At 52.1% G+C, this 27,718-nt stretch overlaps 8 protein-coding genes across 8 annotated transcripts; 2 read left to right on the forward strand and 6 right to left on the reverse strand.

Moving 5' to 3' along the window:
• Positions 1-402: 402 nt before the first annotated feature.
• On the reverse strand, positions 403-1,765 carry PHYSODRAFT_251535 (hypothetical protein; the record flags this gene model as incomplete). The annotated part of the gene is made up of 2 exons (XM_009540250.1): positions 403-421; positions 489-1,765. The coding sequence occupies 2 exons, from the start codon at positions 1,763-1,765 to the stop codon at positions 403-405; spliced, it is 1,296 nt and encodes a 431-aa protein (XP_009538545.1).
• Positions 1,766-4,365: 2,600 nt separating this feature from the next.
• Positions 4,366-5,900, reverse strand: PHYSODRAFT_341893 (hypothetical protein; the record flags this gene model as incomplete). Its single annotated transcript, XM_009540251.1, has 2 exons — positions 4,366-5,249; positions 5,300-5,900. 2 exons carry the CDS (start codon positions 5,898-5,900, stop codon positions 4,366-4,368), a joined length of 1,485 nt encoding a protein of 494 aa, XP_009538546.1.
• Positions 5,901-6,101: 201 nt separating this feature from the next.
• On the forward strand, positions 6,102-7,604 carry PHYSODRAFT_341894 (hypothetical protein; the record flags this gene model as incomplete). Its single annotated transcript, XM_009540252.1, has 1 exon — positions 6,102-7,604. The coding sequence occupies one exon, from the start codon at positions 6,102-6,104 to the stop codon at positions 7,602-7,604; it is 1,503 nt and encodes a 500-aa protein (XP_009538547.1).
• A 2,833-nt stretch (positions 7,605-10,437) lies between these two features.
• PHYSODRAFT_532978 (hypothetical protein) lies at positions 10,438-11,217 on the reverse strand (the record flags this gene model as incomplete). The annotated part of the gene is made up of 1 exon (XM_009540253.1): positions 10,438-11,217. A coding segment is annotated over one exon (780 nt), but the record flags the coding sequence as incomplete, so codon positions are not given.
• A 1,203-nt stretch (positions 11,218-12,420) lies between these two features.
• PHYSODRAFT_307463 (hypothetical protein) lies at positions 12,421-15,037 on the reverse strand (the record flags this gene model as incomplete). Its single annotated transcript, XM_009540254.1, has 2 exons — positions 12,421-14,578; positions 14,688-15,037. The coding sequence occupies 2 exons, from the start codon at positions 15,035-15,037 to the stop codon at positions 12,421-12,423; spliced, it is 2,508 nt and encodes an 835-aa protein (XP_009538549.1).
• An 800-nt stretch (positions 15,038-15,837) lies between these two features.
• Positions 15,838-18,291, reverse strand: PHYSODRAFT_307464 (hypothetical protein; the record flags this gene model as incomplete). Its single annotated transcript, XM_009540255.1, has 1 exon — positions 15,838-18,291. The coding sequence occupies one exon, from the start codon at positions 18,289-18,291 to the stop codon at positions 15,838-15,840; it is 2,454 nt and encodes an 817-aa protein (XP_009538550.1).
• A 1,569-nt stretch (positions 18,292-19,860) lies between these two features.
• Positions 19,861-24,107, forward strand: PHYSODRAFT_566218 (phosphatidylinositol 3 and 4-kinase-like protein; the record flags this gene model as incomplete). The annotated part of the gene is made up of 2 exons (XM_009540256.1): positions 19,861-23,790; positions 23,868-24,107. 2 exons carry the CDS (start codon positions 19,861-19,863, stop codon positions 24,105-24,107), a joined length of 4,170 nt encoding a protein of 1,389 aa, XP_009538551.1.
• Positions 24,108-24,868: 761 nt separating this feature from the next.
• On the reverse strand, positions 24,869-27,061 carry PHYSODRAFT_319899 (hypothetical protein; the record flags this gene model as incomplete). The annotated part of the gene is made up of 1 exon (XM_009540257.1): positions 24,869-27,061. The coding sequence occupies one exon, from the start codon at positions 27,059-27,061 to the stop codon at positions 24,869-24,871; it is 2,193 nt and encodes a 730-aa protein (XP_009538552.1).
• Between the last annotated feature and the right edge of the window lie 657 nt (positions 27,062-27,718).

The following is a 27,718-nucleotide window of genomic DNA, read 5'->3' on the forward strand; positions in this document are numbered from 1 at the left end:
TACTGTTCAAGTTGATCGGGCGGAGCAGATTCATCGGGATGCTGCTGTTACTAACAATCAAGACCTCGCTATCGTTTGAAGTGTCCGCTTGCTCGAGTGGGAAGCGGATTCCATAGCACCCGTCAGCCATTCCGCAATCGGCATTAAATACCTCTGAAAGGTGTTCAGGAGACCACGAAAGCCGTCCAACAGTGAGTGAATAAACCATTCGAGCGTTGACGAGTTGACCGCTCGCAGTTGCATCCGAGACCATTGTAGCCGGCTCAAACGAGTCACCTTCCGCGCGTTTGCCGACACTGACGATGATCATGGATGAGTTTGATTGCTGTTCACACGCTTGCAAGACTTCGTTCGGCCGGTAATAGCTGAAATCTGCGACTAATTCTTCGCCTCCAGCAGCATTCAGACAGATGCCCAGTGCCTGCACACGGGGGTAAATCGTCGTTTCCAGCTCGTTATTTGTCCCATCTTGGAGCATGTACTCGTACTTTTCCAGAACACAAGCTTGCGTGTTGCACCGATAGTCGCTCACAGGCTCGTAAAACGGGTTCGAGGCTGAGGAATTATCCTCCTGCTTGCCGAACTTCCGCGTCGGGATGTCAATGGTCAGTGCGTCAAACACGATCATTTCGGAGAGATTAACTCGAGAAAATTCAATTCTCGCGAGCTCATCTGTCGTGTTGGCGTTCTCGGCTCTGCTGAAGTAGTCGACGATAACCTTGTGCGCGTTGCTAAGGAAAGTTGCATCGGACGAAGAGCGGGTTGTCAAGTTGAAGTGTTCGGCCAGCGAAAGAGTCCCAGTGCTGTGGACGGCAGTACTAAATGTCCATGCCTGGTTGTCACCTCTCCACCACCCGAGGAAGCTGTTGCTTACAAGCAGAGCGTACACCGCCAAGTTGGTAGCTACGGATTCATCCATGGGGAGGTTTCGGTCTGGTGGAAGATCCACTGCTGCAGTCGTCATAGGAAAGCTTCCAGACCCGGTGGGTTCTAAGGCTTTCGACAGAGCGTACTGCTGCCATGGGCGAGCTGGGAAGCCGTAGCTGGCCATGACATTCTTATGCGGGCTCGAGTAGGCGTCAAAGTCATTGCACCACGTTGGAACCTCTTCGGGAGCGATGATCAAGTTGCGCATTATGGTGTTAAGTAGACTGTTGTCGGGCGAATCTTCTCGGAACTTAGCGTCCTTGGTTGTAACCAAGAAGCCATCGACGCTAAGTTCTTGAGCGACGTCCACGATAGTTTGCAAAGCGAGATCATCTGGCATAATCCTCGGTTGGATATCCCCCGGAACCACCTGCAGATTCAACGAGTTGAACCCGTAGTCCAGCAAGTAGCCCACCAAGCCGATGATCGCTACCACCACGAATTGCCGCCGACTTTCGAAATGAACGCTCCACTTCGTCTTTAGACACAGGAACACAACAGCGACCAACATACTCAGAAAGATGTCGAGTGGCTTCATGACCGTCGAGGTCAGACTGGCCAACCGCCCGTTGTACGTGTCCAGAAGCTCCTTTTGGCCGTCAGGATCCAAATCCACGGACCGAAAAGACCCCACCTGGACCCCATTGTTCGCAAAGATCTGCATCACTCCAAGCAATGCAGCAGCCAAGCCCACTGACCCCCACACTGCTCGAAATCGATAAACCCCAACACTTAGAGCATAGGTCTCAGTGGTCTTGACAGTCTCCGGGATTTCTAGCGTCACCTCAGTGCTGCTGGTTTTGTCGGAGCCGCTCTCCGACTCTTCCGTGGATGGCATTGCGGCGTCTGTGAGCTGGCAAAATGCACAATGAATGAATCCCAAGCCAAGTATCGGTATATCTTCGCAGCACCGCCAGAACGTTAAGAGAAGACTATTCACTGAAACCGTTGTGAAACCAACCAATTCAAGACTAAGAAGACTGACGAATGGCTACAGCATAATTTCGGTTGGCTACGACTTGCTCTGTTGACGTTCTCGCGGTGTTCGCGGCACGTTGCCGTAAAGTTGAGCTCCACTTCACTGTCGGTCTTGTCAGGTTGCAAACTTTGTAATATCGAGCACGAAAGAATCCGAGGACGCAGTTGTTTATTGAGTCCACCCTAGACGTGAGCCAGAAAGGTTCTCCAAACTATCCGTTAAATATTCGCCTTCATCGAACGTGTGGGTCGCTGGGTCAGGGCCGCTGGCGTGCGCGCTTTTCAGCCCTTTGCTCGAGACGGATAGAAATTCACATCTTCCAGCCCAACGAGCGGGACGCGGGCGAGCAGAAGAGTCTGCCGGATGACCTCAACAGGATATTGGGGGCTCTGACCTCACTGTAGATGAAGCCCCTTGACATCTCCTGAGTATGGTGGTCGCGGTTGCGTTCCTGGGTACAGCTACAAAGTACAGTGCTGTACTGAAAGCCAACACAAATGTATCGTCACGGTAATAGTTGGCTTGGTCTGACACTTCGATGAACACGGGCTTCAATACTCTCAGCTTACACGTCGTGCCCGGTGCAGTTCACCAAAGAATCATCCTAGCCGCCATTACTGCGGAGAATTTTAAACGATGAAATACGGTGTTTGGATCGCATTCGGTTCCTTGCGATACCGTGGGATTACAGGCTTTGTGAGCATGCCTCTGGGAGCAGCGTCTTTAACACTATTATGCACACGTTGATCGATGAACCGGAGGCGGTTCCGACGTGGTGCTCCAGAAGTAAAAACTATCCCGATGCCGACAAGTGGCTTCGCCAACTATGGCTTCCCACCTCGGTTGTGGCAACTTCGACCGCTGTCGAAAGCTGTGGAGCAAACTCTATCGGTAACTCTGTCGATAAATGCAGCTGAAGCGGACGCAAGACTCCTTATGAATGTACCTACTGCCACGGATCTCGCGGCATATGCGTTGGTGATAGGTAGAGGGTTTTAGAGGCGGTGGTGTGGAGGGGAAGCTTGGGGCGCCGTACATACGTCGCGAAGGCGTGAAGATTTCCGAGATCTGCATCGATGATCACCTCGATAATCTTGTGGAAAACAACCTATGCATCGAGCGCTCGCTTCGGACCGCGTACACCACTAAATTGTAACATATTTTCGAGAAAAGAGTAGTGCGCAATGAACTATCGTCTGATGAGACTGACACTCTTGCCAAACCATCGCTGGATTTCTGGGAGAATATTTAAGGCATGCACGTACAACCGTCGATCCCTACGACAAGTCTCATCGTTGCGGTTATCGGCTACATCTTCTTGATTGCGGGTGCAATTACCATGGCGATCATCAGAACAAGGAAGAGTTGATAGAGTCGGCGAGGCGGTGCAGGCGATTGAAAATCAGGAATTTTACCGCCTATCATGATGCGTTTGAAGGTGCGAGATCGTGGTATTAAATCGATGGTGGAGGCTGTGATCGGGACGCTTCGAGTGGACAACGTTGTGTTCGTTCACAAGACAGACAAGCCCCAACAATTCGCTATCACTACAAAATAGAGGAGACTGTAGAACACGTAACTAATTGCAGGGTTTAGACGAGAAATTAAAACGTTTGTCATAAATTTTGATGATGAGTTCACCCTTTACCCAACGACGTAGTGTTGTGTGGCATCAGCTACATTGGTAAGCACCACATTCTCCACGCGCAATGTTCCCAGCGAATTAGCAACAATGCCACCGCCAGTTGCGTCCCGTAGTTGTAAGCTTAGCATCAACGGGGGGAATTTTTCTGGGTTCGCGATCGCTTCCGCCACGTCCGGTGTTTATCCAGCGCTCCCTCCCCGTGTTTACCAACTAAAACAATGATGATACCGCCCAGAAGTACGAGGGTACAGCCAGCAACAGCCAGCAGCAAACTCGTAGTCGGGATCGACGCTTGGACGTACATGTCCTGGAGCGTTTGGTAGCGTACACACTCGCATTCGAAGGCAGTTGCTTCATCACCACCGCATTCTGTAAGATGAAGTATAAACCAGCCGTATACGCTGGCTGCAGCGTGTGCTCGACGTTGTTAACGTGCTTGTCGATGAAAATCTCGCAGTTTTTCCAGCCAGTTTCATTCATGTAGTCGGCAAGTGACGTACTCAATGTCTTGAAATTCCGAGGCAGAACAATCAGAGCTGTTCGAGTCTCGGTACGTAACCCTGCACCCCTTGTCTCAACAGTCGACGCAACAGCGTACCAATACCGGTTCATGTTGATAGGACTGAGCTGATTCATTGGAACGCTCTCATTGCTGACTAACAAGAAGCTGCTTGCTGATGTATTCCCAGGGCCTTCAAGAGGGTAATGCAGACCGTAACAGCCGTTCGCGCTAGCACACGCAGCGTTGTACGTGTCATTCAAGGTCTCGTATGTCCGTCCATGCCAAACGCCCCACAGTCAGAGAGTAAACCATTCAAGCATTCACGACCCGGCTAGCTTCATTTAACACACCCGAAGCAGCCTCAAACGCGTCACCTTGGATGCATTTACCGACGCTTACGATGACCATGGAGGAATTTGAACGCTGCTTGCACGACTGCAACGGTTGGTTCGACTGGTAGTAGCTGAAGTCCACGACCAAATCCTCCCCGCCCGCGTCATTTAGACAGATTGCAAGAGCCTGCACGCGTGGATACACTGTCGTTGTCGTTCCAGCCGCCGTAAACTCCTCCGCGTACGGCATGAGGCAGGCTTCGGCGTTGCACAAATAGTCACGAAGTGTTTCGTAGAACGGATTCGAGCTCGACAAATTATCCTCTTGATCACCAAACTTCTCTGTAGGAATCTCAATAGTCATGGCGTCAAATACAATCGACTCCGTTACGTTAACCCGGGAAAACTCCACTGTCGTCAGCTCATCAGTTAAGCTAGCGTTCTCCGCCTTGTTGAAGTAGTCAACCATCACCGCGTGAGCATCGCTCAAAAAGGTCGCATTCGATGATGAGCGGGTTGTCAAGTTGAAATGCTCAGCCATTGATAGTGTTCCTGTAGGATCAACCTTCGTGTTAAGCGTCGATGCTTCGTCTTCAGCTCCCCACCAACCGAGAAAACTGTTGCTCACCAACAAAGCGTACACAATGAGGTTCGTAGCGACAGATTGGTCCATAGGGAGGTCTTCGTCCGGTGGAACATCCGCTGCTGATGCGCTCATCGACAAATTTAATGATGCAGTCGGCTCTACCGCTCGAGGGAGCGCGTACTGCTGCCACGTTCGCGGGGGGAAGCCATAACTAGCCACGACGTGCTTGAAAGGATTTGGGTAGTCGTCGGTGTGGTTGCACCACGTCGGGACTTCTTCTGGATCTACAAATACTAGTTGCGTAGAATGGTGTTTAACACGCTGTTACCTGGGTTATCTTCGCGGAAGTTTGTGTTCATCGTGGTTGTCAATAACCCATCGCCATCGAGTTGTTGCGTGTCATCGTACACATTCTGCACTGCGAGGTCGGCCGAGATAATCCGGGGATGGATCGGACCGGAAACCACTTGAACGTTGAGGGCGACGAAGCCAGTGTTCATTAAATAGCCCACGACAGCGATGATCCCCATAACGACGTATCTGCGTTGAGTTTCATTGTGAACACTGTACTTGGTCGCAATACAGAGCAGAGCGACAGTCACCACCATGCTTAGAAATACGTCCAAAGGCTTGGTCAGCAACACAGTGAGTCCGCCGGAGATGGAGTTGTACTTGTCCAGCATTTCCTTCTGTCGTGGAGGCTCCATGTCCCCCGCTTGGAAGGTTTTTAGGCGTATCCCATCGCGAGCAAAGGGCAGCATCGCACCGACCAGCACGAGAGTCATCAGTAGAGAAACACCAAAGCCTCGAAGACGATGAACCCTAATGTGGAGCGTGTAGTCAGTGAGGGTCTTGTCATCCTGGAGCTCTAGCGATTCAGCTGCAACACTCGTGTCGATCTCGCTCTGAGGCTGAGCAGTCCCCGGCATCGATGTCTGCAATTCGTGGCGGGAATGGCAATGATATGACTTGCGGCGAACGCCTTTTAGAAAATTTTTGTGTATGTACTTCCGATTGTGCTTTGATAATGATATCTGGGATATGAGAAAATCAGGGATCCGTTTTGACATGCTCGCTTCACGATAACCAAGCGGAGTCATTCTTCATATCGCCAACCAGCGAGCACAGCCATGCCCAACACCATTGAGTCACTGAGCGAGTCCGACCGAGCAAGTGTTCTCCCAGAGTCAACAAAGACAAAGGAACACGCCTCGGACTACCAGCTCAACATCGGCGTTCATCGCTTTCGAGCGGTGGTAGGCTCGCTCTTGATGGCCTGCCTCCTTATCGGGACGATGCTACCGTTCGCGCGTGAAGGTCTACGCGTCGACTCGTTCGAAGCTGATGAGATGAGCGCCGCAGAGCAGAAGAAGATGCTGGACAAGTACAACTCCATCTCCGGCGGACTGACCGTGTTGGTATCCAAGCCTCTGGACGTGTTCCTCAGTATGGTGGTGAGCGTGGCCTTCTTGTGTTTAGCGGCCAAAACCAGTATTCATCATGAAAATCGTCGCAGATATCTGGCGATGGGCGTCATTGGGGGCGTGGGGTACCTGATGAACACGGGATTTAGTGCACTGAATGTCCAAGTGGTATCTGGTAAAATCCGTCCGAGGATCATCTCGTCCGACCTATCGGTGGAGAATGTGCACGATAATACTCAGCCGTTAGATGGCGATCGCTTACTGACGACGACACGGGACGCCAAATTCCGCGAGAGTGCACCCAGTAACAGTGTGCACAATACCATCTTACGCAACTTGTTCACCCCGACGGAAAATGTTCCGACCTGGTGCAACCACAGTGTTTCCATCAAAAGTCCGCTCCAAAATGTTGTCGCTTACTACGGATTCCCGTCACGATCGTGGCAGCAACGCGCGCTTTCTCGAGCGTTGGAACCCACTGTTTCAATGGACTTCCCCATGAGTTCCAGTGCTGGAGACCTCCCATCGAACGATGACCTCCCGATGAATATTTCTATCGCGACCAACCTGGTTGTTTATGCGGTGGTGGTGAGCAACAGCTTTCTCGGCTGGTGGTCGGAGGAAGACGAGGTATGGAGCTCACGCAGTCAAGGCTTCAAGACCACCAAATATTCCAAGCCGCTCGTCATGGCCGAATACTTGAATCTAACGAAGCGGTCATCTGCAAACGCGACTTTTGTCAGTGACGTCCAAGAGGTGGTTGCCGACTACTTCGGGAAGGCTGGTCATGCGAACATCACTGACGAGCTGGCAAGGTTGGCGTTTTCGCGTCTGGATCTGTCGGAGACTGTGGTCTTCGATGCATTCACAATTGAGATCCCAACGCAAAAGATCGGTCAGCAGGAGGACAATTCGTCAGAATCGAACCCATTCTACGAAACGCTGAAGGGGCTCGACTGCAACCCGGAGGCCTGTATCGTGAACGGGGCGAAGGAATTCACGGAAGGCGGCAACGAAACGACAATCTATCCACGTGTACAAGCACTCGCAATCTGTCTCAACAATAAGGGAACCGAAGATCTGGCTGTGGATATGAACTACTACAATCCCGACCAGTATCTCCAAAATTGCACGAGGCGCTCGACTACTTCAATGATGATCGTAAACATTGGCAAGCGTATCGAAGGTGACTCCTTCGAAGCTTCTTAAGTGAACGCGCGCATGGTGTATTCTCTGACGGTGGGGCGGTTATCGTGGACGCCGCAGAATCTGTCAGACGTTTATGGAGTTGAATGCGCAAGTGAAGAAGGCTGCGACGGACTTCGGTTTCCACTGGAAACTACCAGTGACCAACTACTTATCGGTAGCAGCAGAATCCTGATGGATTTACTCAGTCCCATCAACATGAACGTGAATTATTTTTTCAATTGGTGCGTCGGAGTGGATCGACTGTCGAGGAAACCAGAGGCGCAAAGCTGAAAACTGACTCTAGCCGAGCACCGATTGCACTACCGCGCAATTTTAAACACACCGACTCGGGTCTCACCACGTACATGCTGGAACAAGACGGGTCCAAAACCTGCGAGCTCTTGGGCACATCAAACACATCGAGAAGAATCACCTGTACATCGAGCACACTCTGCAGCCAGCATATACAGCGGGGCTCTACTTTATTTCCCAGGACGCAGTGGTTGTCAAATACCTCCCTTCAAATGCTAGTATCTATTCTGAGGGCATATCCCTGGCGTTTATGGGAAATATCCAAGAGATGAACGTCCAAGCGTACATCCCAACCACGAATATGGTACTAACGGTGGTGGGCTGTGTTGGCATGGTGCTGGGGGGCATTATTATCGCTCTTCTGGGAAAGCGTGGAGAAGTTCAGTTGCTTGAGCACGGTACAGCGGACACGGCGGCAGAAGCCATCGCGAATCAAAACAAATTCCCCCCTGTTATGCTGCGCTTGAAGCTTCGAGATAGCGTCACGGGCAAGTTCGTCGACGCTTCGTTGGGCTCGCTTCGTATCGAAAACATGCTGCTAGTGAATGCCGCAGATGAGACCAAACACTTCGTTGTTGGCGGGGGGTAATGTATCATCGTTGGTGCGTTAGTTAGAACGTCAACTCGGATATTCGTAATACTCTAATAATGCTAGCAAAAAATCGTTATAGTCACTTTGTGTTAGAAAACCCAATGTCATCGCATCAGGAGAAGGCAGCAAGACACAGCGTCAGACTGTAACCAAGCTGCAATTAAATCAAAAGACCACGATTGCCTAAGTTGTAATTTTCTGAGCTACTTCCACTATCGCATGGATTTTATCCATTCACCTCAGTGTCACCCGATTCAGCGCATGCTGGTATGCGAACTGAGCATATTGCGCCGATGGCCCACCACCCCAACTGTATCGTCAAGTAGAAGAGAGCGTTTCGTCTTCATTGTCCCCGATGAGCCGAGACTTCTTCGGCAGTAGTGTAGGCTCTGCCTGTCCGGCTTCACGCGACATTCCCTTCCTTGAAATCGCTCCGACTTCGACGAACGCCGCCTTTCCGCGAGCCCTCATCGACAGCCTTTGCGTCCATCAGCTCTCGGAACTCCTCCACCTCTCCACTGTGTGAAATTTGGTAAAAGTCCGCGTGCTGCAAGCCTACGTGCTCTAAATATTGACAAGCCGACATTAGCTCGTGTGCGGCAGCCACCTCGCCGATAGACGCATTTGTTTTGGAAGTCGATGACACGCCAACTTGCACGTTTCTTGTGGACCCCGTGCACTTGGCTGCCGAGTCCTTGGGTGTGCCTAATTGGCGTGTCGGCTCCGTGCATTCTGTTCTGCTAAAGTATTTACCCTGAAGTTCTTGGACCGCCACCAAATGGACTTCGGAACATGTGCCAGAACATCTTTCAGCTCATCTAAATTAAAGGGCTCGCGATCCACGCATTCACCAGAAAAGATCATTTTCTTCTCGAAAACGGAAACGTTGCTCTGGTTTTCGGTATCGTTCCCGTTCGAAGGCACCTGATCGCCGTCTCTCGTGCTCCAGGGGACCGCGAAGTCGATGCCTTCAGCAGTGGTCGTACGACGCATATTCGCAAACATGGCACCGCCGCCGTGCCAGTCTTGCAGAAACTCTATCGGCCACTTCGTGTTCGGCATCGACAAAAATGGGATTATCGTATTCTGCTTCAGGCGCTTGGGAAGAGGTTTGACGCATTTGAGGTCCTTTTCAACGCCCAGCTCGTACAGCAGTCTGCCCAAAAACTCAGGAAACTTTACTCCATAAAAGCCTCTGCGGTGGCTTGCCAGAACGACTGCGGCTGTCACCAACCCTTCCAGTGTCATAAACCTCTGTGTGGTGTTTTTCAAGTCGTGCGGCACTTTAATCTCTTGCCATTCTTCATGAACTGCGGATTTCAGTAGGCGAATCGTCTTTTCACCATGTCCACCTCCTGTATGAAGGCGCTCGTCGTTCATCAGCGTTAGATGCAGCAGCATGTCTTCCTCAGGCAGTGGCAATCTGTAACGAGTACCCCATTTCTCTATGCGTTTGCCTTCGGAGGTTTCCCCTGAACTCTCGATCAGTTTGAACAATCCTTTTCTTGTAGCACTTAGTACCAGCGTGAAAGGCTTCACCTCCTGAAGACATCCGCAGTAGCCGTCAATTAAATCCACACCTCCGTCTACCTCTTTGCAACTAGCACCCAAGAGCATGCAGAACTGCCCGAGTTCGAATCCAATTGCTGCTGGTGACGTCTGTTTCAAACCACGAAACTGGCCCACCAATTCGTTCGTCATGTCCGCCAAATACTCCACTCGACTCCTTCCACTAGATCCAAATGGATTCTTCTCAATGTACTGCAGGTCTGCAGACGCAAACAGAGGCCTACTATGCCGGAGAATCCACAGAAGCCACGGATCCAACTCCATTTCGTTCGTGATAACAAACTTTGGGAGTGACGGAACAACCACACACCACCGAGTTTCCCCGTGCAATGACTTAGTCCTCGGCCTTTTGCCTGTCTCCAGGTGATCGCGCGCGGAGCCACTTGTGGCACTGATCACCACGATAATATGAAAGGATCGAAAAACGTTCCTCATCATCCGAATGCGTTTCTTTCTCTGATCCATTTCACCTTTCCCCAGATTGTCAACACGAGTAAATTCGTCGAGGAAGAAGACGAAAGGCTTGCCTGTCTTCATAGCGAGAACGCGTTGTACGTCTTCTCTCGTGGCTTCCAACCCCGACAACTCATCCATTCCCCGGAGCGCTGCACTGATAAAACCGTAGACCAGTAGACTTTGTGCTCCGAGAAAATCAGCAATCGAGCCCGCTTTCAACTTCTCCGCATCTGTCTCGATGCAGCTGAGGAACACTTCCGACCGCTTTATAAAGGCGTCATACACAGGTTGGCGGACCTCCCCTTGGCTCCTACACAGCACGTGGAAGACGACGCACTCGCCAGTGGCCTGGAGGTTGAACGCCATCTGCGTCTTGCCAGTGCCCGACGAGTTCTCCAGCACGACAAACGGCATCACTGCGGGCTTGGCAACCTTCAACTCGTCATGGATCGTCTTGATGATCTTGACCAGGTCCGTTACCCCCTTCGAGTCTTTGAGCTTCTCGGCCACTGTATTATACTGGTCCAACTCGGCGGAGCCCATGATCCGGATAGGCTTCACCGTGGGAAGCTCGTGAAGCTTCCCACGGTGAAGCCTATCGTGAACTTCGCCGAGCCCTGCATTGATTTGGTTATCCGACACGACTTCGGCTGCCGACAACCCGGATATTTTGAGTCGTGAATACTCGTTATCCAGCTCTTTCATGTGGGCACTGATACCCACGCCGCCCTTATCCAGTTGCCGTCGTCCGTCTACGTCAGGAAGAGATGAAGCTCGCCTGGGTCGCACGTGATCGTGCTCTGCTTCTTGAACAGAATCGCCGTCTTCAGGTCGTCCACCGAGATGCCCTCATCCACTTTCACCGAGAACATGTTCCCCGCGACACTCGCGACGGCGCACCAGATAGTCACCACCACCATCTCTCCTCGAGTCAAACACTGTGGTTACACCGGGTCGGAACGAGCAAACAAGCTTAGGAAGATAGTTGATGAATTCCCGGTTGTTCCCAAAGGGTCCCTACCGCCAGCACCCAAAATCTAATTAAAAGTTTTTTTTTTTCTCGTGGGTGCTGACCCTTTGGGAACAACCGGGAATTCATCAACTATCTTCCTGAGCTTGTTTGCTCGTTCCGACCCGGTGTAACCACAGTGTTTCCCCTCCAAACTTGGTCGCTAATTATCGATTCCCGTCACAATTGTCCCAGCAACACGCACTTTCTCGAACATCGAGCGTTAGACTTCGAGTGCTGGTGATCTCACATCGGACTGTGACCTCCCGATGAATATTTCTCTACCTGGTTGTGCATGCAATGGTGGTGACTAATAACTTCCTCGGATGTTGGTCAGAGGAAGACGATGTTGGAGGTCTTGTAGTCGTGGCTTCAAAACTACCGTTTGTGGGCATTTCGTTGGGCTCTCTTTGCAGCAAAAACCTGTTGCTTGTGAATGACGCAGATCAGACCCAGCACTACGTAGTTGGCGGAAGGTATTATTTGTTCTTGTCATGAGCCAAGATTGAAGCTACCAATAATTCAGACAACTTGCAAGAGCTTGGCACGAGGGTAGACGGTAGTTGGCATTGAAAGTACGTCCACCAAACTCAGGCATCATATATTTTATCCAGACCAGGTCCTTCTTGACCTTCTTATTGATGCCCGCAGCCGTTCTTGAAGTCAACATGAGGTTGACGGCTTGCTCGCAGGAAATGCGTTGGCGCAAAACCGTGCAGTGGCGCATTACCATAGCAGCACCTTGAACGAGCTGGAAAAAAAGTATGTACCCCTAGGTGAACACTCGTGCGTAAATCACCGTATTAAGCATCAGTGGAGAGGGACAATACCGGTAAAACAATTAATGTATTGTGCTCGTTATGAAGAAAAAGAAGAGTAAAGAACGAAAGATGTGTTGCTCACGCAATATCAGCGGAGCTCGTGTTGTCTGTAGATTCAGATGCCGCATCGTCGCAGGATTCCTTCTTGGTAGTAGTCCTTGGTTGGTATGGACTAAAGCCAAGGCGAGAAATCCAATTTCCAACGACAACAATTTGCTGGGTTTTATTTTTCTTGTTCGCAAGGACGACATTCTCCACGTAAAGAGAATCCAACAGTACATCAACAAGCTCGCCAGTCGAAGCATCTTGAAGCTGTAAGCGCAGCATACTTGGTGGGAACTTGTCTCGGTTTGCAATGGCCTCCACGGCAGTCCCTGCTGTGCCGTGGTCACGCAACGCTGCCTCGCCATGTTTCCCACGTAAACCTATAATGATACCGCCCAGCATCATGAAGATTGAGCCGACGATCGTGACTGTCATGCATGCCCTCGGGATAGATGCTTGGATGTTCATTTCTTGGTAGTTCCCCGAAAAGGGTGGAGCTGCGTCGGACGTGTTTTGTTTAAGTACCACAGCGTTCTGCAAAAGAAAGTAGAGCCCTGCTGTGTACGCTGGTTGAAGCGTGTGCTCGATGTACAGGTGGTTCTTCTCGATGTGGTTCAAATACCTGTCGACCTCACTTTTACAAAAATCACCTCCGTAGTCCTGCAAGGTGGTGAGATACGAGTCGGTCTTCTTGAAATTGCGAGGCAGAATAATCTGCGCAGGTTTGAGCTCGTTGGCTAATTCCCCCACGTCAACTGTCGCTGCCAATACTTTCCACTGTGTCGACGACACAAGACGCCAGTCTGTATTAATATCAATTGGGCTAAGTAAATCCATGGGGATATTACTGTTCCCGACCAGCAGGATATCACTACCGATTGAATCATCGCCTTGCTCAAGTGGAAATCGGATAGCAGAGCAGCCGTCGTCACTAGCGTACTCCGCACCATATACGTCAGAGAGGTCCTCTGGTATCCATGAAAGACGCCCCACTGTGAGAGAGTACACCATGCGAGCATTTACCATGTCGCTCGATACGAGATAATCCTCCGAGTCTGTGCGAGTACTTTTTAAAAGTGAGTCCCCTTCCACCCGCTTACCAAGGCTGATGATAATCATGGACGTGTTTGAGCGCTGCTTACAAGCTTGTAGCATTCCGTCAAATCCTTCGAGCTGATACTTGGGGTCGATAGTCAATTCTTCTTTACCGGCTTCATTCAGACAAATCGAGACAGCCTGAATGCGTGGGTAGATCGCCGCCTCTACTGATTCTTCAACAGGTGTGCTGTCATTCAACGTAGAATTCGTAAAATTCGTAATCGTGTACATGAATTCTTGGATATCAGAAACGAGGCACGCCTGCGTATTGCACGTCTCCTCTGTCACGAGTTGGTAAAACGGATTCGAGCTTGACGAACTATCCTCTTGTTCTCCAAGCTTTTGCGTCGGGATCTCGATCGTGAGAGAATCGAACACCACAGTGTCGGACAGGTCGACATGCGAAAACTCCAGCTTGGCCAGTTCATCTGAGGTGCTAGCATTGTCTGCTCTCGTGAAGTAGTCGACAATAACCCCATGCATGGTACTTACAAACGTCGCATTCGCGGATGCCCCCGTAGTCAAGTTTAAGTAGTCTGCCAAGACCACAGGATTGCTTGGAGGGTCAGTAGAATCCGAAGCAAACCCCTTCCAGAATGTCGTTTCCATGCTCCACCACCCCAAAACCTCGTTGCCCATTACCAGTGCGTACGCGGCAAGGTTGGTGGCGTTGCCTACACTCATCGGAAGCCCCTCGTCCAGTGGAAGGTCTGAAGCAGCAGCATTCATCGGCATGCTTAAAGTACCTGTTGGCTCCACTGCTTTGGTAAGAAGGCGCTGCTGCCACGATCGTGAAGGAACCCCGTAGTAAGCGAAAATTTTCTTGAACGGATTTGAGTACAAGCTGTTAGTATTGGGGCACCAAGCTGGAACCTCCTCCATTCCCAGAAAGAAGTTGCGCAAAATCGTGTTGAGCACGCTGTTACCAGGCGTGTCTTCACGGAAGCTGGTGTTCCTTGTCGTCATCAAAAACTTGTTGGCATCCAGATCCTGGTCGTTGAATCTGCGTAGGCCTTCGTAATCGTCATTGGTAAGGTCCGCCGACGTAATGCGCGCATGAGTGCGCCCGGAGACCACTTGTACGTTTAGCGAACTGAAGCCATTATTCATTATTCATCATATAGCCCACCACGCCAATCACAGCCATTACGAGGTATCTGCGTCGATTCTCCTGATGGATACTAAACTCTGTAAAAACGCACACGACCACCATGGACACTACCATGGTCAGGAACACATCAAGTGGCTTCATCAGCAGAGCGCTCAGAGTACCGGAGATTGAGTTGTACTTGTCCAGCATTCGCTTCTGCTCCGCTGCATCCATATCGATCGAACGAAACTTGCCCACTCGCACCCCGTCGCCACGAAAAGGAAGCATCACGCACACAAGTACAACACCCAACATCACGGAGATAATCACAACGCGAGAGCGGTGGATGCCAATGTTCAAGGTGTACTCCGAAGAGGACTTCCCATCCACATGTTCTTCAGTCTCGCTCGTCCAGTCCGTCTCAGTGACCGAGCTAGTCTGCAATTCTTCATTGGGCGTCATCGACGCGACTTCCGCCCTGCAAAATGAACAATGAGGCCCCGAACGACAACTGTTGGGTACAAGACAAGAGTTATGGATACGAATGATTTAACTTCAGCACAACTGCAATGGCTACGATAGTCCTATTCTGGCTCTAAATCTTTGTAACGTCGTCAAGGGAGACCCGGATTGAAGACCTTTCGGCAGGATGCTCGATCTGAAACCCTCGGTGGCATCGCCCGCAAAAAACTCAACGGAGTTCCTGTTTCAACAAGAAACGCTCAGGAATCGCTGCATTATCTGTAACGTTGAATTCCTGCAAGAACTATTATCACTCGAACCCACGGCTCGTCTTATCTTAACATTCGCGCGTCCAGGAACTTCCTGGACGCGTGTTCCTGGCGGGAATGGTCGCTGACAATTCAAGAGACAACTTTGCTCTTCGAACGCCCGCTGGAAGTCCTGGCGAAGGCGTTGCCGCAATACCACGCCTCGTTCACAGTAGGGCTCGTCATATGATGCCGCATACCAACAGAATTGTTCATCCCTCTCATACAACCACTATCAACATGTCCTCAACACTACTCCTCACGCTAGCAATTATTCTTGCCCTATGGCCTTGCTCTGCTGTAAGTACAGATTGAGGGCAGCACTGGCCCGACTCTACTAAGTTCTCTAATAGCTTCTCGAGAAACGTGAAAAACATGTCAAATCTCAAGAATTATAGACAGAAGTAAAATAGGTAGTCCTGAGCGTGTTGTCGGGGCCAGACAATCATAGTTTCACGAACGCTCGTCAACCTGGCGCTTGTGCGGAGTTCACTATGCTCCCGCTGAGTCCAACCTCGAAATCGTGGGGGTGTTAGCCGACGGGGAAACGCTTTTGCTAATCGCAAACTGCTGGGTCTTGTCCTCCTTCTTTGCAAGCACCACGCTGTCAACACACAGCGAGTCAAATGCAGCATCAGCAGTCTTGCCGGTCGACCTATTCCTCAACTGAAGCCGCAGCAAAGATGGAGGGTACTTCTCCGTATTATCCAAAGCTTCAGCTGCGACGGTCGCACTGTCCTGTTTAGCTAATGAATCCTCTCCACGCTTACTAAGGACTGCGATGGCGACACCTCCCAGCACCATGATGAAGCAGCCGATGAACGCGAAAATCATGCTGGTTTTTGGAATGGACGCCCAAATGTGCATATCCAGGATGTTCCCTGAAAACTCGAGCGACGGGCCGTCACTGCCATTGATTTGCTTGAGCACCACAGCATTCTGGAAAATGAAGTAGAGTCCCGCCGTGTACGCTGGCTGGAGACTATGCTCGATGTACAAGTGGTTCTTCTCGATCTGGTTCAGATGTCGGTCGATATACACTAGGCAATAGTCAGAGTCGATTTTGTATGCAGTGGACGATCCATCGGTGGTGTTGAAATTGCGCGGCAAGACAATCAGAGACGGCTTGGATTCAACTTCGAGGGCCGCTCGGGGTTCATCTACCGTGGTCGCCAGCATTTTCCACTGTGAATCACTGATAGGAAACCAATTCCAGTTCAGATTTATCGGGCTTAGCAAACTCATTGGAATTCCACTTTCACTCACCAGCAAGTGGTCGTTCAGCAAGGTACCATTATTTCCCAGCGGAAATCGAATTCCTCTGCACCCATCGCCAGTCTTGCACTCGGCGTTGTACGTCTCTGAAAAGTTTTCCGGTCTCCACGCCAGACGCCCCACAGTAAGCGAGTACACCATGCGAGCATTCTCGACTGTGTTGCTTGAACTCACCAACGAGTCCCCTTCAATACGCTTCCCCAGACTAACAACCATCATGGACGTAGTCGAGCGCCGCGTACACGACTGCAGAATCTGCTCAAGACCCGAATAGTCGTTGTCCACAACGAGGGTCTCTTCTCCTTGGTCGTTCAAACAAATGGCTAGTGCTTGTACGCGAGGGTGGATCGCCGTTGTGTTCCCATCCGCCTTGTACTCTTCGTTGTCCGCCAACAGACACGCCTTCGTGTTGCATGCGTAAGAGTACAGGGGCCAATAGAATGGATTCGTGCTTGACGAGTTGTCTCTCTGTGTACCGTACGTTCGGGTCGGAATTTCAATCGTCAGAGCATCAAAAACGATAGTTTCGGTCAAGTTTACACGCGTGAACTCCACTTTCGCCAACTCATCCGAAGTCCTGGAGAGCTCCGCTTTATCGTAGTAGTCAATGATTACCTGGCGGGCAGTAGAGGCGAAGTTCGCGTTGCCAGTCGAGCGAGTTGTCAAGTTGAAATAATCTGCCAGAACAACTTTCCCCGTCGCGTTGGCGTGACTGAAACTACCCCAAGCCTCGTCCTCTTTCGTCCACCACCCAAGAAACGTGTTGCTCACGACCAGCGAGTACACCACCAGGTTTGTTGCAATGGCTTTGCTCATCGGCAGGTCATCGTACTGCTCAAGGTCAGACTCCGCGGCATTCATGGGCATACTCAACGAAGCTGTCGGTTCTAGCGCTTTTGACAGTGCGTTCTGCTGCCAGGTTCGCGAAGGGAAGCCGTAGCTTGGCAACACATTCTTGAATGCTGTAGCGTAATACCAATCATCAGTCTCTTTGCAGTGCGTCGGGACCTCCTCTCTCGGGATGAACAGACCACGCAGGATGGTGTTAAGTACACTGTTTCCAGGCGTACTCTCACGAAACTTTGGGTCCCATGTCGTCGTTAGATTCCCCTCGGCGTCCAGCTGTTGAGTATCATCGTGAACGCTCTCTACAACGAGATCTGACGGCATTATCCTTGGGCTCACCGCACCGGGAACCACTTGCAAGTTCATGGAGTTGAAACCCGTGTTCATCAGATAACCCACGACGCCGATGACACCGATCAAGAGATATCTGCGTCGGCTTTCAAGATACGCACTCATTCTGGACGCGAGCATCAGGAAGATGACCGCTACCACCATGCTCAGAGTCACATCGAGTGGCTTCATCATCAGCGCCGTCAGACTGCCCAGTCTTTCGTTGTACTTGTCCAGAAGCTCTTTTCGTTCCCCTTCGTCCACGTCAATTGACCGAAAAGAGCCCACTTGCATCCCTTTCCCTGCAAATGGCAGCGTTACTCCAACAAAGAAGGCAGCCATCGCCACAGGGATCGCCACCGCGCGGAAACGAAGAATGGTCACATCGAGGGTGTACTCCGAGGGAGACTTCCCTTCCAAGGGGAGTTCTGAAAGCTCGCTCGTCCGGTCCGTCTCGGTCTCAGTGTGCGATTCCCCCGCGGTGGTGGTCATCATCGCGGCTGCTCTGCAAAATGAACAATGAGTGAACAGCCACCGCAGCCAGACAGCCACACGTCCCCACTGCACCCACCGATCCCAAACGGATCGCGGCCAAAATCAGGATCGCGGATGGCGACGCTACCGGAATTTCTGAGTACAGTTCAACCGACATCACTTCTGTTAGATGCTGAAACCAAAACCTTGCTTAACCTCTGAGTCTTCGTTGCTCAACCACGTGGTTGCGGATTAGTTCAGCGTACTAAACGGATTAGCCCCACGTAGTTTGCTGGAACGGATTAATTCCGCGCAGATTATCAGGTGGCATGTCTCAAAAAATCACATCGAGGATTTGGCTGGGTTCGTGCACTTTGGACGCTGTTATTAGGCAGGGTGAAGCGAGAGCTGATGTAGCTTAATGTACCATGATGCCTGTCACCAACGGTGCAGCTTCCGTCAGCTTCGGTTTGGTCATGTAAGTTGCTTACTGTTCAATTGTGACTGCTGATGTGGTGACTGGCCACACACAACAGGTTACGACCTGAGATGCACAGGCATCTACCTCTACTCCCGCATCGATCGTACGTCTCACCTCTATAATGCCACTGCATGGGTCGCAGAGCCACTCGGCTAGCCAATAGCTAAACACTGGAGGTCGCAATTGGCGAAGGTTTTACATGTAAGGTCAGGGAGCCATTGGAGAGGCTCAAAACTGCTCTCACCACTTCATCCGTTTTATTTTTGCTTAGCCGTAGGGGCTAGCGAAGGCATTGTTATAGTAACAGAGCGGGGTACCAAGCTCCCAGATGAGCCCTACGCGCAGGTAATCTCTGTATAAAACGCTACCTGCTGGTAATCCGAATGAATGATACACTCGGAAGTAATCCCTTTTCTACGTGGTTTTAATCCTCCCTCTTCTTCCTTTACCATTCGGGTGGGGGCAGGAAGGGGGCCGAACGAGTTATAGGGGGTCAACCAAACGTTGAAGACTCACTCTACTAGAAAACAAAGTTGTGCACAGTGTATTGGTGTTAACGGGCTTCAAGCCAAGGTTGGATCCACGATACCGCAATCAAGTTGGTTGCACCACCCCCAATCCAGGCATCAATCCAGGCAGCCTCGGACGTCTTGAGATCTTCATGCTCCCGCTGGCTCGAATCCGGAAGCCGCCGTACGAGACCATGGGGTCATGGTTTTCCCGATCACAGTCGTCTATATACGAAAATCTGCCTTAACATTTTTTTTAAAAAAATAAACAATACTTCAAAGTATAATAATTTCCCTCATCCTTAAGTAGGGGCACGATTGGAAACTTTGAAAGGGGTTTTTCGTTCTTTTTCACCCCTCCGAACCTGCACCCTAAAGCACAATTTGGGCCAATCGGAATCCTTCGGCGTCGTGTGTACGTCCAGCCACGGTCCGACACTCGACAATCGTCGCCTTGACGTTGTCGCGCTGAATCGAGACCCGCACTTCGCCTTCGTCCACGAGCGCAACAGCGGACGAAGCCCATAGCCCCGCAAGCCTTTGTACCCACCTACCCACCTACCCACCTACTGCACCCGCTCCTCTGCAGTGTATGGCACAATGACCGAGGAGACGGAGGAGCCGCGGACGCCCGTGAACCCCTCGGACGCCAGCGAAGGATCGCGCAGTGAAGACGCCGCCGCCTCCAGCTGCGACCTGCAGTCCCCGTCCGCCACGTCCGCCCCGCCGTCCACTTGCGCAGCGGACGCGGAGCGGCGCAGCTCCGCGCACTCCAGCGGGCCGCCCATGTCCGAGCCCTGCTCCTCCTCCGCCTCCATGGAGCTGCTGGGGACGCTGGGCGTCGAGCGCGACGGACTGGGCGTCAAGGGCTACCTGAGCATGCGCGACGAGGGCGTGACGTACCACCGCATGAAGCGCTTCTACTGCCGCTGCGTGGGCGTCAACTTCTACCGGTTCGCGTCCCGAGACGCGGCGTCCGCGCTCATCTCGGCGCTCTTCAGCGCCGAGGTGCAGAAGGTCGAGTCGTGGGACGGCAAGGGCCTCTGGCACACGTACCGCCACTCGTTCAAGCTGTCGTTCACGTCCGGCGTCGTGTTTAACGTGGACGCGGACTCGGAGGAGGACAAGCGGCAGTGGATCGAGTACATTGAGGCCGCGCTCAAGGGGACGGAGGATGCAGTCGCCAAGTGGAGCGCGCACGCCTCCGTGAGCCCGGACATCATGGATCTCACCCCTGGGGGGCTCGTGTTTACGGAGAAGAAGTGCAGCCCGCCTAAGTTTAAGAACGACACGACGTGCTGCCACCCTGGCTGCCACGTACGATTCGACAGCACGGGAAAAAGACAGCATCACTGCCGGAACTGCGGTGGCTCGGTCTGCTCGGACCACAGCTCTCGGTTTGCAATGCTTCGGCACTTCCACATGAACCACCCGGTGCGGCTTTGCATGGGTTGTTACCGTGTGCAGCGCTTCGTGTTGTGGCTGGGGATGCTGCTCCAGCGGCTTAGTATCGCCCAGACGGAGGTGCAAGGCGTCAAGAAACCTGCTTTGGCCAAGGCCGACGAAGAGGAGGTCGAGGCATTGCTCGCGATGTTTAGCGACGAGGTATTCGGCATCTCTGATGTCATTCAGGTGCTGCATTTGCATCGCCACGGATGCGACGAAGCGTACGCTTACGCCGTGAACAAGCTGCTGGAGCTGTCTGCATCCAACCTGGCCGATTTCGAGTTTTTCCTGCCGCAGATATTCCACATGTGGCTCACGGTGGACTGGACGAACAACAATATCAAAGCTGCGCTGCTCTTCCGGGTCATCTGTTACGCGACGCAGCTCCACATTCGACTTGCGACCGCCATCTACTGGCTGACACGCGCGGCGATCGACGATAGCTGTGGGTGGGGCTTCGGCCAGTCGGAGCTGTACGTTCCCGAGTTCCTGTACCGGAAAATGAGCATGTGCAAGCTGCTGATGGTCAACGTGGAGATGCAGATTTCTCATGGCGACTGGTCTTTTGAAGTCGACAAGGACTTGCCGGCTTCGACGGAACAATCTGCCATCATCAAGTGCCTGTTTGACCGTCTCTTAATCCTCGTCCATACGGATACCAAGGCCACGATCCCGCTCGGTGCAATATGCGATGCAGTTAGCGCCTGCTCCATTCCTCCGGATTTTTTACTGCCTAGCGACGCACTGCCCAACGATTCCCACCGCGACGATGGCGAAGAGCGTCGGATCTTCACCACACAAATTAGCTTCATCGAAGAGCTGTGTGCGATGACAGAGAGACTGCGCTTTTGTGCTCCGCAGGAGCGTAAGAAGGCGCTACGACGCGAACTGCAGAAGCTTGAACTGCCTGAAGGAGCTTTCTGCCCGCTAGGATCGTGTGATGATCCACTTCAGCGGCTCCTTACGATTGCGAAGGAAGAAGGAACAGTTTTTACGACCCGAGCGCGCGCGCCAACGTTAATTTTCTTCGAAGTTGCGAGGCTGATGACTATCTCCGAAAAGAGCGCCTGGCTCAACCGTGGCCGATCGCTCACGTTCAGCACCCAAAACGACAAACCAGGTGACTCCGAAGAAGTCATTGAAGTTGACGGTCTGGAGGTTTTGGTCCCTGCTTCTGACGTCGAAGTCGCGAAAAATGCCATCGAAATGGCCACAAGCAGTGATATCGCTCAAGTGATTACAATGGATACGTTTTCTGGTGATGGAGAGGGCCACAACAACGGTGACCCTGCCGATGAATACAGTGGTCAAAAGAAGATTATAGATGACAACGCGTCCTCCAGTGGGGAAGAAGATGATAGCGACACGGAGGAGCTCAGAGATCGCGTGTCCTCCGATCCGCCACCATCGCTTGTGGCGCTGGCTCAAGCTGTCGGTGGAAAGAAGAAGAGAAGTCGCCGTGGTCGGACTGGGTCCTTAATGAACACTACTTCGAAATCCTTGGACTCCATTATTGCGTCCTGCGCCGACACGATCAAGAATCGGCGGCGACGATCGATTAGCGAGGGATCGGGCATCACCGGGTTGGAGAAGTCGCAAAACCTGGGATCGATGCCAAGTCACGTCGAGAACTTCACCGATGACCAGTTGATTTCGATGGCACAGAACATGGAGATCAGTATGTTGGCGAGCAATCCTTCTGGTCATGGCACGTTTACGGGTAGACAAGTTGTCGAGTGGATGACAAAGAACGAGATTGTGTCGGACAAGGCGCACGCTCTCTGGCTTGGTAGTGAACTTCTGCGCTGCGGAGCTCTGGAAAAGACCTCGTTATCATCCAATTCGTTCAGTGGGTTTGCAGCAAATGACGAGACGTCGTACCAGCTCAAGAGAGAATCCAGCACCATTCTTCAATCTCAAGATCACCGCCACGTCGTACACTATGATGCACTCCCTGTGCTAGAACAGTCGCCGAGATCTACGGACGGGTCTGCTTCGGAATCTACCGATCGAGAGCAGCCACTGATTCGCACGTCTTCGCGAATCATGTTGAAACCCCAAGAGAGGAAGGTGGATATTGCTGACTTAGCTGACGCTGTCGACGCGAATCTGGCCGATACAGCAACTGAGAATGCTCCAAGCTCCACGTCTAAAACGTCAAGGCCACTCCAGGAATGTCTTACTGGGTCATCCGATGATAGGCGTTCGATGGTTTCGAATGCTCGTGGCGCCTCGCTCTTTCTCAAGTTTGAGCCTGAGGCGGCTCTTGCGGCAATGAACTCTGTGGAGCAAGCGATGCAGCAATATGTCCTACCGAAAGAGGGCGTTGCAAATGCTGCCCAGCTGAGCGAGGATCTTCATTTGTTGAGAGAGCAGCTCAATATTGTGTATGACTACGTGATTGACAAACGCAAGCGCCTTCACGTCGCCGTGGAGTCGGCGTTTGGAGAGAGTTTCGAGGAGAAGAGGGAACGCCTGCGTGAAACATCGTCCTATGTCGCGACATCAACGGCGCAAGACTGGGACTGTGTCGCCTTCATCGTCAAGTCCAATGATGATCTTCGGCAAGAGGTGCTGTGTCAGCAGATTATCCGCCAGCTGCAAGATATCTTCCATAGCGCAGACTTGCCTCTTCGACTTTTGCCGTACGAGATCATTGCAACTTCAGCGTCTACTGGTATGATCGAGTATGTCAAGAATGCCGTGTCGCTTGATGCCCTAAAAGCGAGGGATAACTACACGACTCTGGCGGATCACTTTTTGAAAACGTATGGCCAAGCGGATTCCGCGGCTTACAAGACGGCTATGACGAACTTCGTGAGGAGCATGGCTGCTTACTCTTTGGCGTGCTACTTCCTGCAAATCAAGGACAGGCACAACGGCAATATCATGATCGACAGCGACGGTCACGTGATCCATATTGACTTTGGATTCATCCTTGGCATCGCCCCAGGTGGCAGGTTCAGCTTGGAGACGGCACCGTTCAAGCTCACAGGCGAGATGGTCGACGCAATGGGCGGGACGCAGTCGGATTACTTCAAGGCGTACGTCATTTTCCTCATCCAAGGCTTTTTGGCTCTTCAGGTACGGACATGCAGACATATTATATGCGCTGGTGGTGTTGTGCTGATCGTGTGATCTGTAATGTTATTGTTATGTAGCAACATGCCGATACGATCCTGATGATGATCGCCATCATGGCGCAGGAGTCGTCTTGCCCGTGCTTCTTGTCCCAGAACCCGAGAGACATTCTGAGTAACACGAAGCAGCTCTTCCGCCTCGAGTACAACCAAAGCCAGGTCATCAAGCACGTGATCAGCCTTGTCCGACGCAGCCACAACAGCTACCGAACTCGTCAGTACGACGTCTTCCAACGAATGACCAATGGCATTTTACCCTAAGGGTGATAATACAAGAATTAGACTGCTGAAGTTGCCAAGACAGTGGAGGCGGAGTTAGTGCTCGTAATTTTCGTGCCTTGTCCTCCGCAAACGTCACCAATGACTCGCCCATTGACAGCGACGACCAAAACTAAACTAGAAATCACACTCAAATCTCGTACCAAACGCTCGTTTAGGCTGGGATTAACACGACACAAGTACTTTGTAGTACGACATGAGTGGCAAACAAAAATCAGAACAAGAAGATATATGAACAGCTCGGCTCGCAAAAACCACGATTCGAGTGGCTGCCATTCATTCCCATGTCTGCTCTACTCCGGCTTCACCTTCTTCGGGCGACGGCGCACGGCAGTTTTCGTCTTGGCCTTCTTGGGGGACGAAAACGGGTTCTTGGACGATTTTTTCAGCTTCACCACCGGCATGCTACTAAGTGAGAAGCGATTCCGCGACAGCGCCGGCAACAGCACGCTGTTGGACTCTTGAGCTGTAAAGTGTCGACGAGTTAGTTAATAAACAGTGTGCATTCAGAGAAATAATAGCCTCAACGTACTCTTTTGGGTAAGTTCTGAAGACGGCATGTCTTGAGACTCGGTGTCTTGCGAGGATTCTACGACGGAATCGTCGCTCGTGACAACAGAAGTCTTGGACTTCTTCACCTTCTTGACAACTACGGACGGCACCTCTTCTTCATCGGTATCTGCACGACAATCCAGACATGTGAGCTCATGGATCTATTGGGATTCAGGTAATGGGGTTGCCTCCTAACCGTTCTTGGTCAAGTCTGCCAGAAGGCTCTGCGAGTAATCCAGCTCTTCCTCATCCGACGACGAAGAGGACGAGCTACTTTCAACTGGGGCGACGTTCTTGGGTGAGCGCTTGGTTGGCTTCACAACAACCGCCGCAGGTGCTTGATCGGAGTCAGAAGACGATTCGCTGGCTGTGCTCTCGGAAGAATTCACGGTCTCGGCTTTGGCGGTCGGAGAAACCTTCTCAGCTTTAGCCTTTTTCTCGTTCTCGATGGTCGTCACCTTCGCTGCCAAGGCCGACTGGAATTTCAGCTTGGCAGTTTCCTTCGGGGATTCTTTCACCTTAGCAGGAACTTTAGCAGCAGGAGTCTCGGGCATTTCAGCATCTTCGCCGGAGGCTTCGTCTCCCTGAGTCGATGAGCCAGAAGAGCTGGAACTTGTGCTAGGCTTAGCCTCAGCAACCACCGGGGTTTCGACCTGCTTTGCAGGCTTCGCTTTCTTCGGCGCTGCGGTCTTAGGCGATGCCTCCTTCTTTGCACGCTTTGTCGCCGGTTTCTCAACGTCGTCAGTCTCGGTGTCGATTTTCTTCTTGGGCTTGCGACTCACGGGAGTCGACTCGCTAGCAGTCGACGAGTCATCCGCCTGATTAATCAGCGACTTGGCGGCAGCCTTCTTCTTCACGGTCTTCGTCTTCGGTTCGGCTTGTTCCACCGCCTTCTCAGCCTTGGTTGCCTTCTTTTTTGCTGGTTTTTCGGCCTTGGTTTTCACTTGCTTAACCTCGGCAGATTTCGAAGACTCGGCTTGCTTGGCTTCCGCCTTCGAAGAGGTCTTCTTCTTCTTCGCTGGCGGCTCCTGGGCTTCCGACGCATTGCTACCATCAGTGACAGCAGCATCCTTTTCGCTGGCCTTGCGTGTCTTCTCGCTTTTAGGCTGAGTCGTCTTTGCCGCAGCATTGGCTCCAGCATTCTTAAGAGATTCCACAACCAACGCAGCACCCGACTCGGCAGCACTGTGCTTGGCCGCCCGCATCTGCATGAGGAGGGCGTTCTCGCTTTTCTTCGGGGCAGCCTTCTTCGGAGCCTTTTTCACAGGCTCCTCTTTTGCCGCTGCAGGCGTCTTAGTGTCGGCGTCCTCCTTCGTAGTGACCTTCGGGGCGGCCTTCTTAGCAGTCTTTTTCACAGGCTCCACCTTTGCGGCAGCGGGCGTCTTGGTGGCAGCTTCCTCCTTCGTCGCCTTCTTCAACACCTTTTTTGCGGGCTTCTCCTTTGCCTCGGCGGGGGTCTTCACTTCAGTATTCTCCTTCGTAGCGGCCTTCTTCGTCGTTTTCTTAGCAGGTGCCTCCTTGGCCGCAGCGGGCTTCTCGACACCAGCGTTCTCAGTGGCGGCGGCAGGCGTCGGTGCCTTCTCCGCTACGACAGTGGGCTGCGTAGCGTCGGCGTTCACCTTCGTCGCGTCCGTCTTCGAGGACTCCTTCTTCTCGGCCAGCTTCTTCGCATCACTAGTAGCCTTAACAACAGCCTTCTTCGCGTCGTGCTTCACCTTGGCAGCAGCTTTTTTCGCGTCGGATTTCTCCTTCGCAGCAGTTTTCTTGGTGTCGTGGTTGGCCTTGTCCGCAACCTGCTTCTTCGTGGCCGTCTTCTTTTCCGTCTCACTCTTCTTCGTCTGCTTCTCGACGTCCTTCTTCTTCTTCTTAGCGTCCGGAGCTGCCGCAGCAGAGGAATTCTTGGTCGGAGTGGCAGTCTTCGCCTCCGCGCCGTAGTAGAGATTAACCATCTCGCTCGTCTTGTCGCTGGGAGCTCCGGCCGCGATCTGCTTCGGCTGTTGCGTCTGCGTCTGCAGCGCCTTTGCCTTGTGCTTGGAGGGAGCAGCCTCGTTCATCACGACGTAGATCTGCTCCATGTTCGTGAACACGTTGCCGGCCTGCACGTTCTTGGCCAGGTCCACGAAGCAGTGCGGCGACTGCTGGCGTACCTTGGCGTGTGCGCGGCGGTCCACCACCAGCTCGAGCGACACGCACTTCTGGATGCGCAGGTCGCGGCTCAGCGCCGGCAGGTGCGGGAACACGCGCGCAAACTCGTCCACGATGAAGTCCTCCAGGTTCGCGATCGTGCGCAGGCGCGGCGTCTGCACCAGCATCACGCGGTCGTCCCGCGGCAGCATGGCGAGCAGCACCATCTCGCCCTCCATCGTCGTCAGCGCCGTCGCCATCGCTGTGTCCACACGGTAAGGTACCGACCGGTAGGCACTGTACTCTGCTCGCCCAGGTCAAGCAGGAAATGAATGACTCAATGCGAATGGCTTAGAAGCAGTCGTACCTAACCGAGAGATCCTATGGAGCGCTTCATATATTGTGGGAACCGATTAGATTGTCCAATTGGAATATAAATCGGTTGGTTAAGCAGATGATTAAGCTTAATCGGGTCGGATTTACTAAATCCGACCTCCTAATTAGATCGACAGCCTAAGCTTTGCACTCTGATTTGACAGAGCAGTCTGTTGTGCCTGCAACGCCATGTGGCAAGCTGATTTAGCTGCTCAGTGGCTTACAAAGCTCTGGACGACTGATTTGCATGCTAATCAGCCCGAATGTCCGACACCCACTCGGCATTCGGCGGCGGATTTAAGGTAAAACCGACAAACGCTAATGCTGACGAGAAATGACAGCGCAAATATATGGCTTCACAACTTGATAAATAGATAGCAGTACACGTCGACTGCTCACAGAGAAGTATTTAATACACGCGATGCTATTGCTCGTTAGTAGGAGCGCGAAACAGTCAGCTCGTGGTGGTAAGTGGTCGTTCCGCGTATTGCTGGCGGGTAATGAGGCAATCCCTATTTTACTAACGCTACACTGATTTATAC

Source organism: Phytophthora sojae (genome assembly GCF_000149755.1).
Source record: "Phytophthora sojae unplaced genomic scaffold PHYSOscaffold_15, whole genome shotgun sequence".
NCBI lineage: Eukaryota > Oomycota > Peronosporomycetes > Peronosporales > Peronosporaceae > Phytophthora > Phytophthora sojae.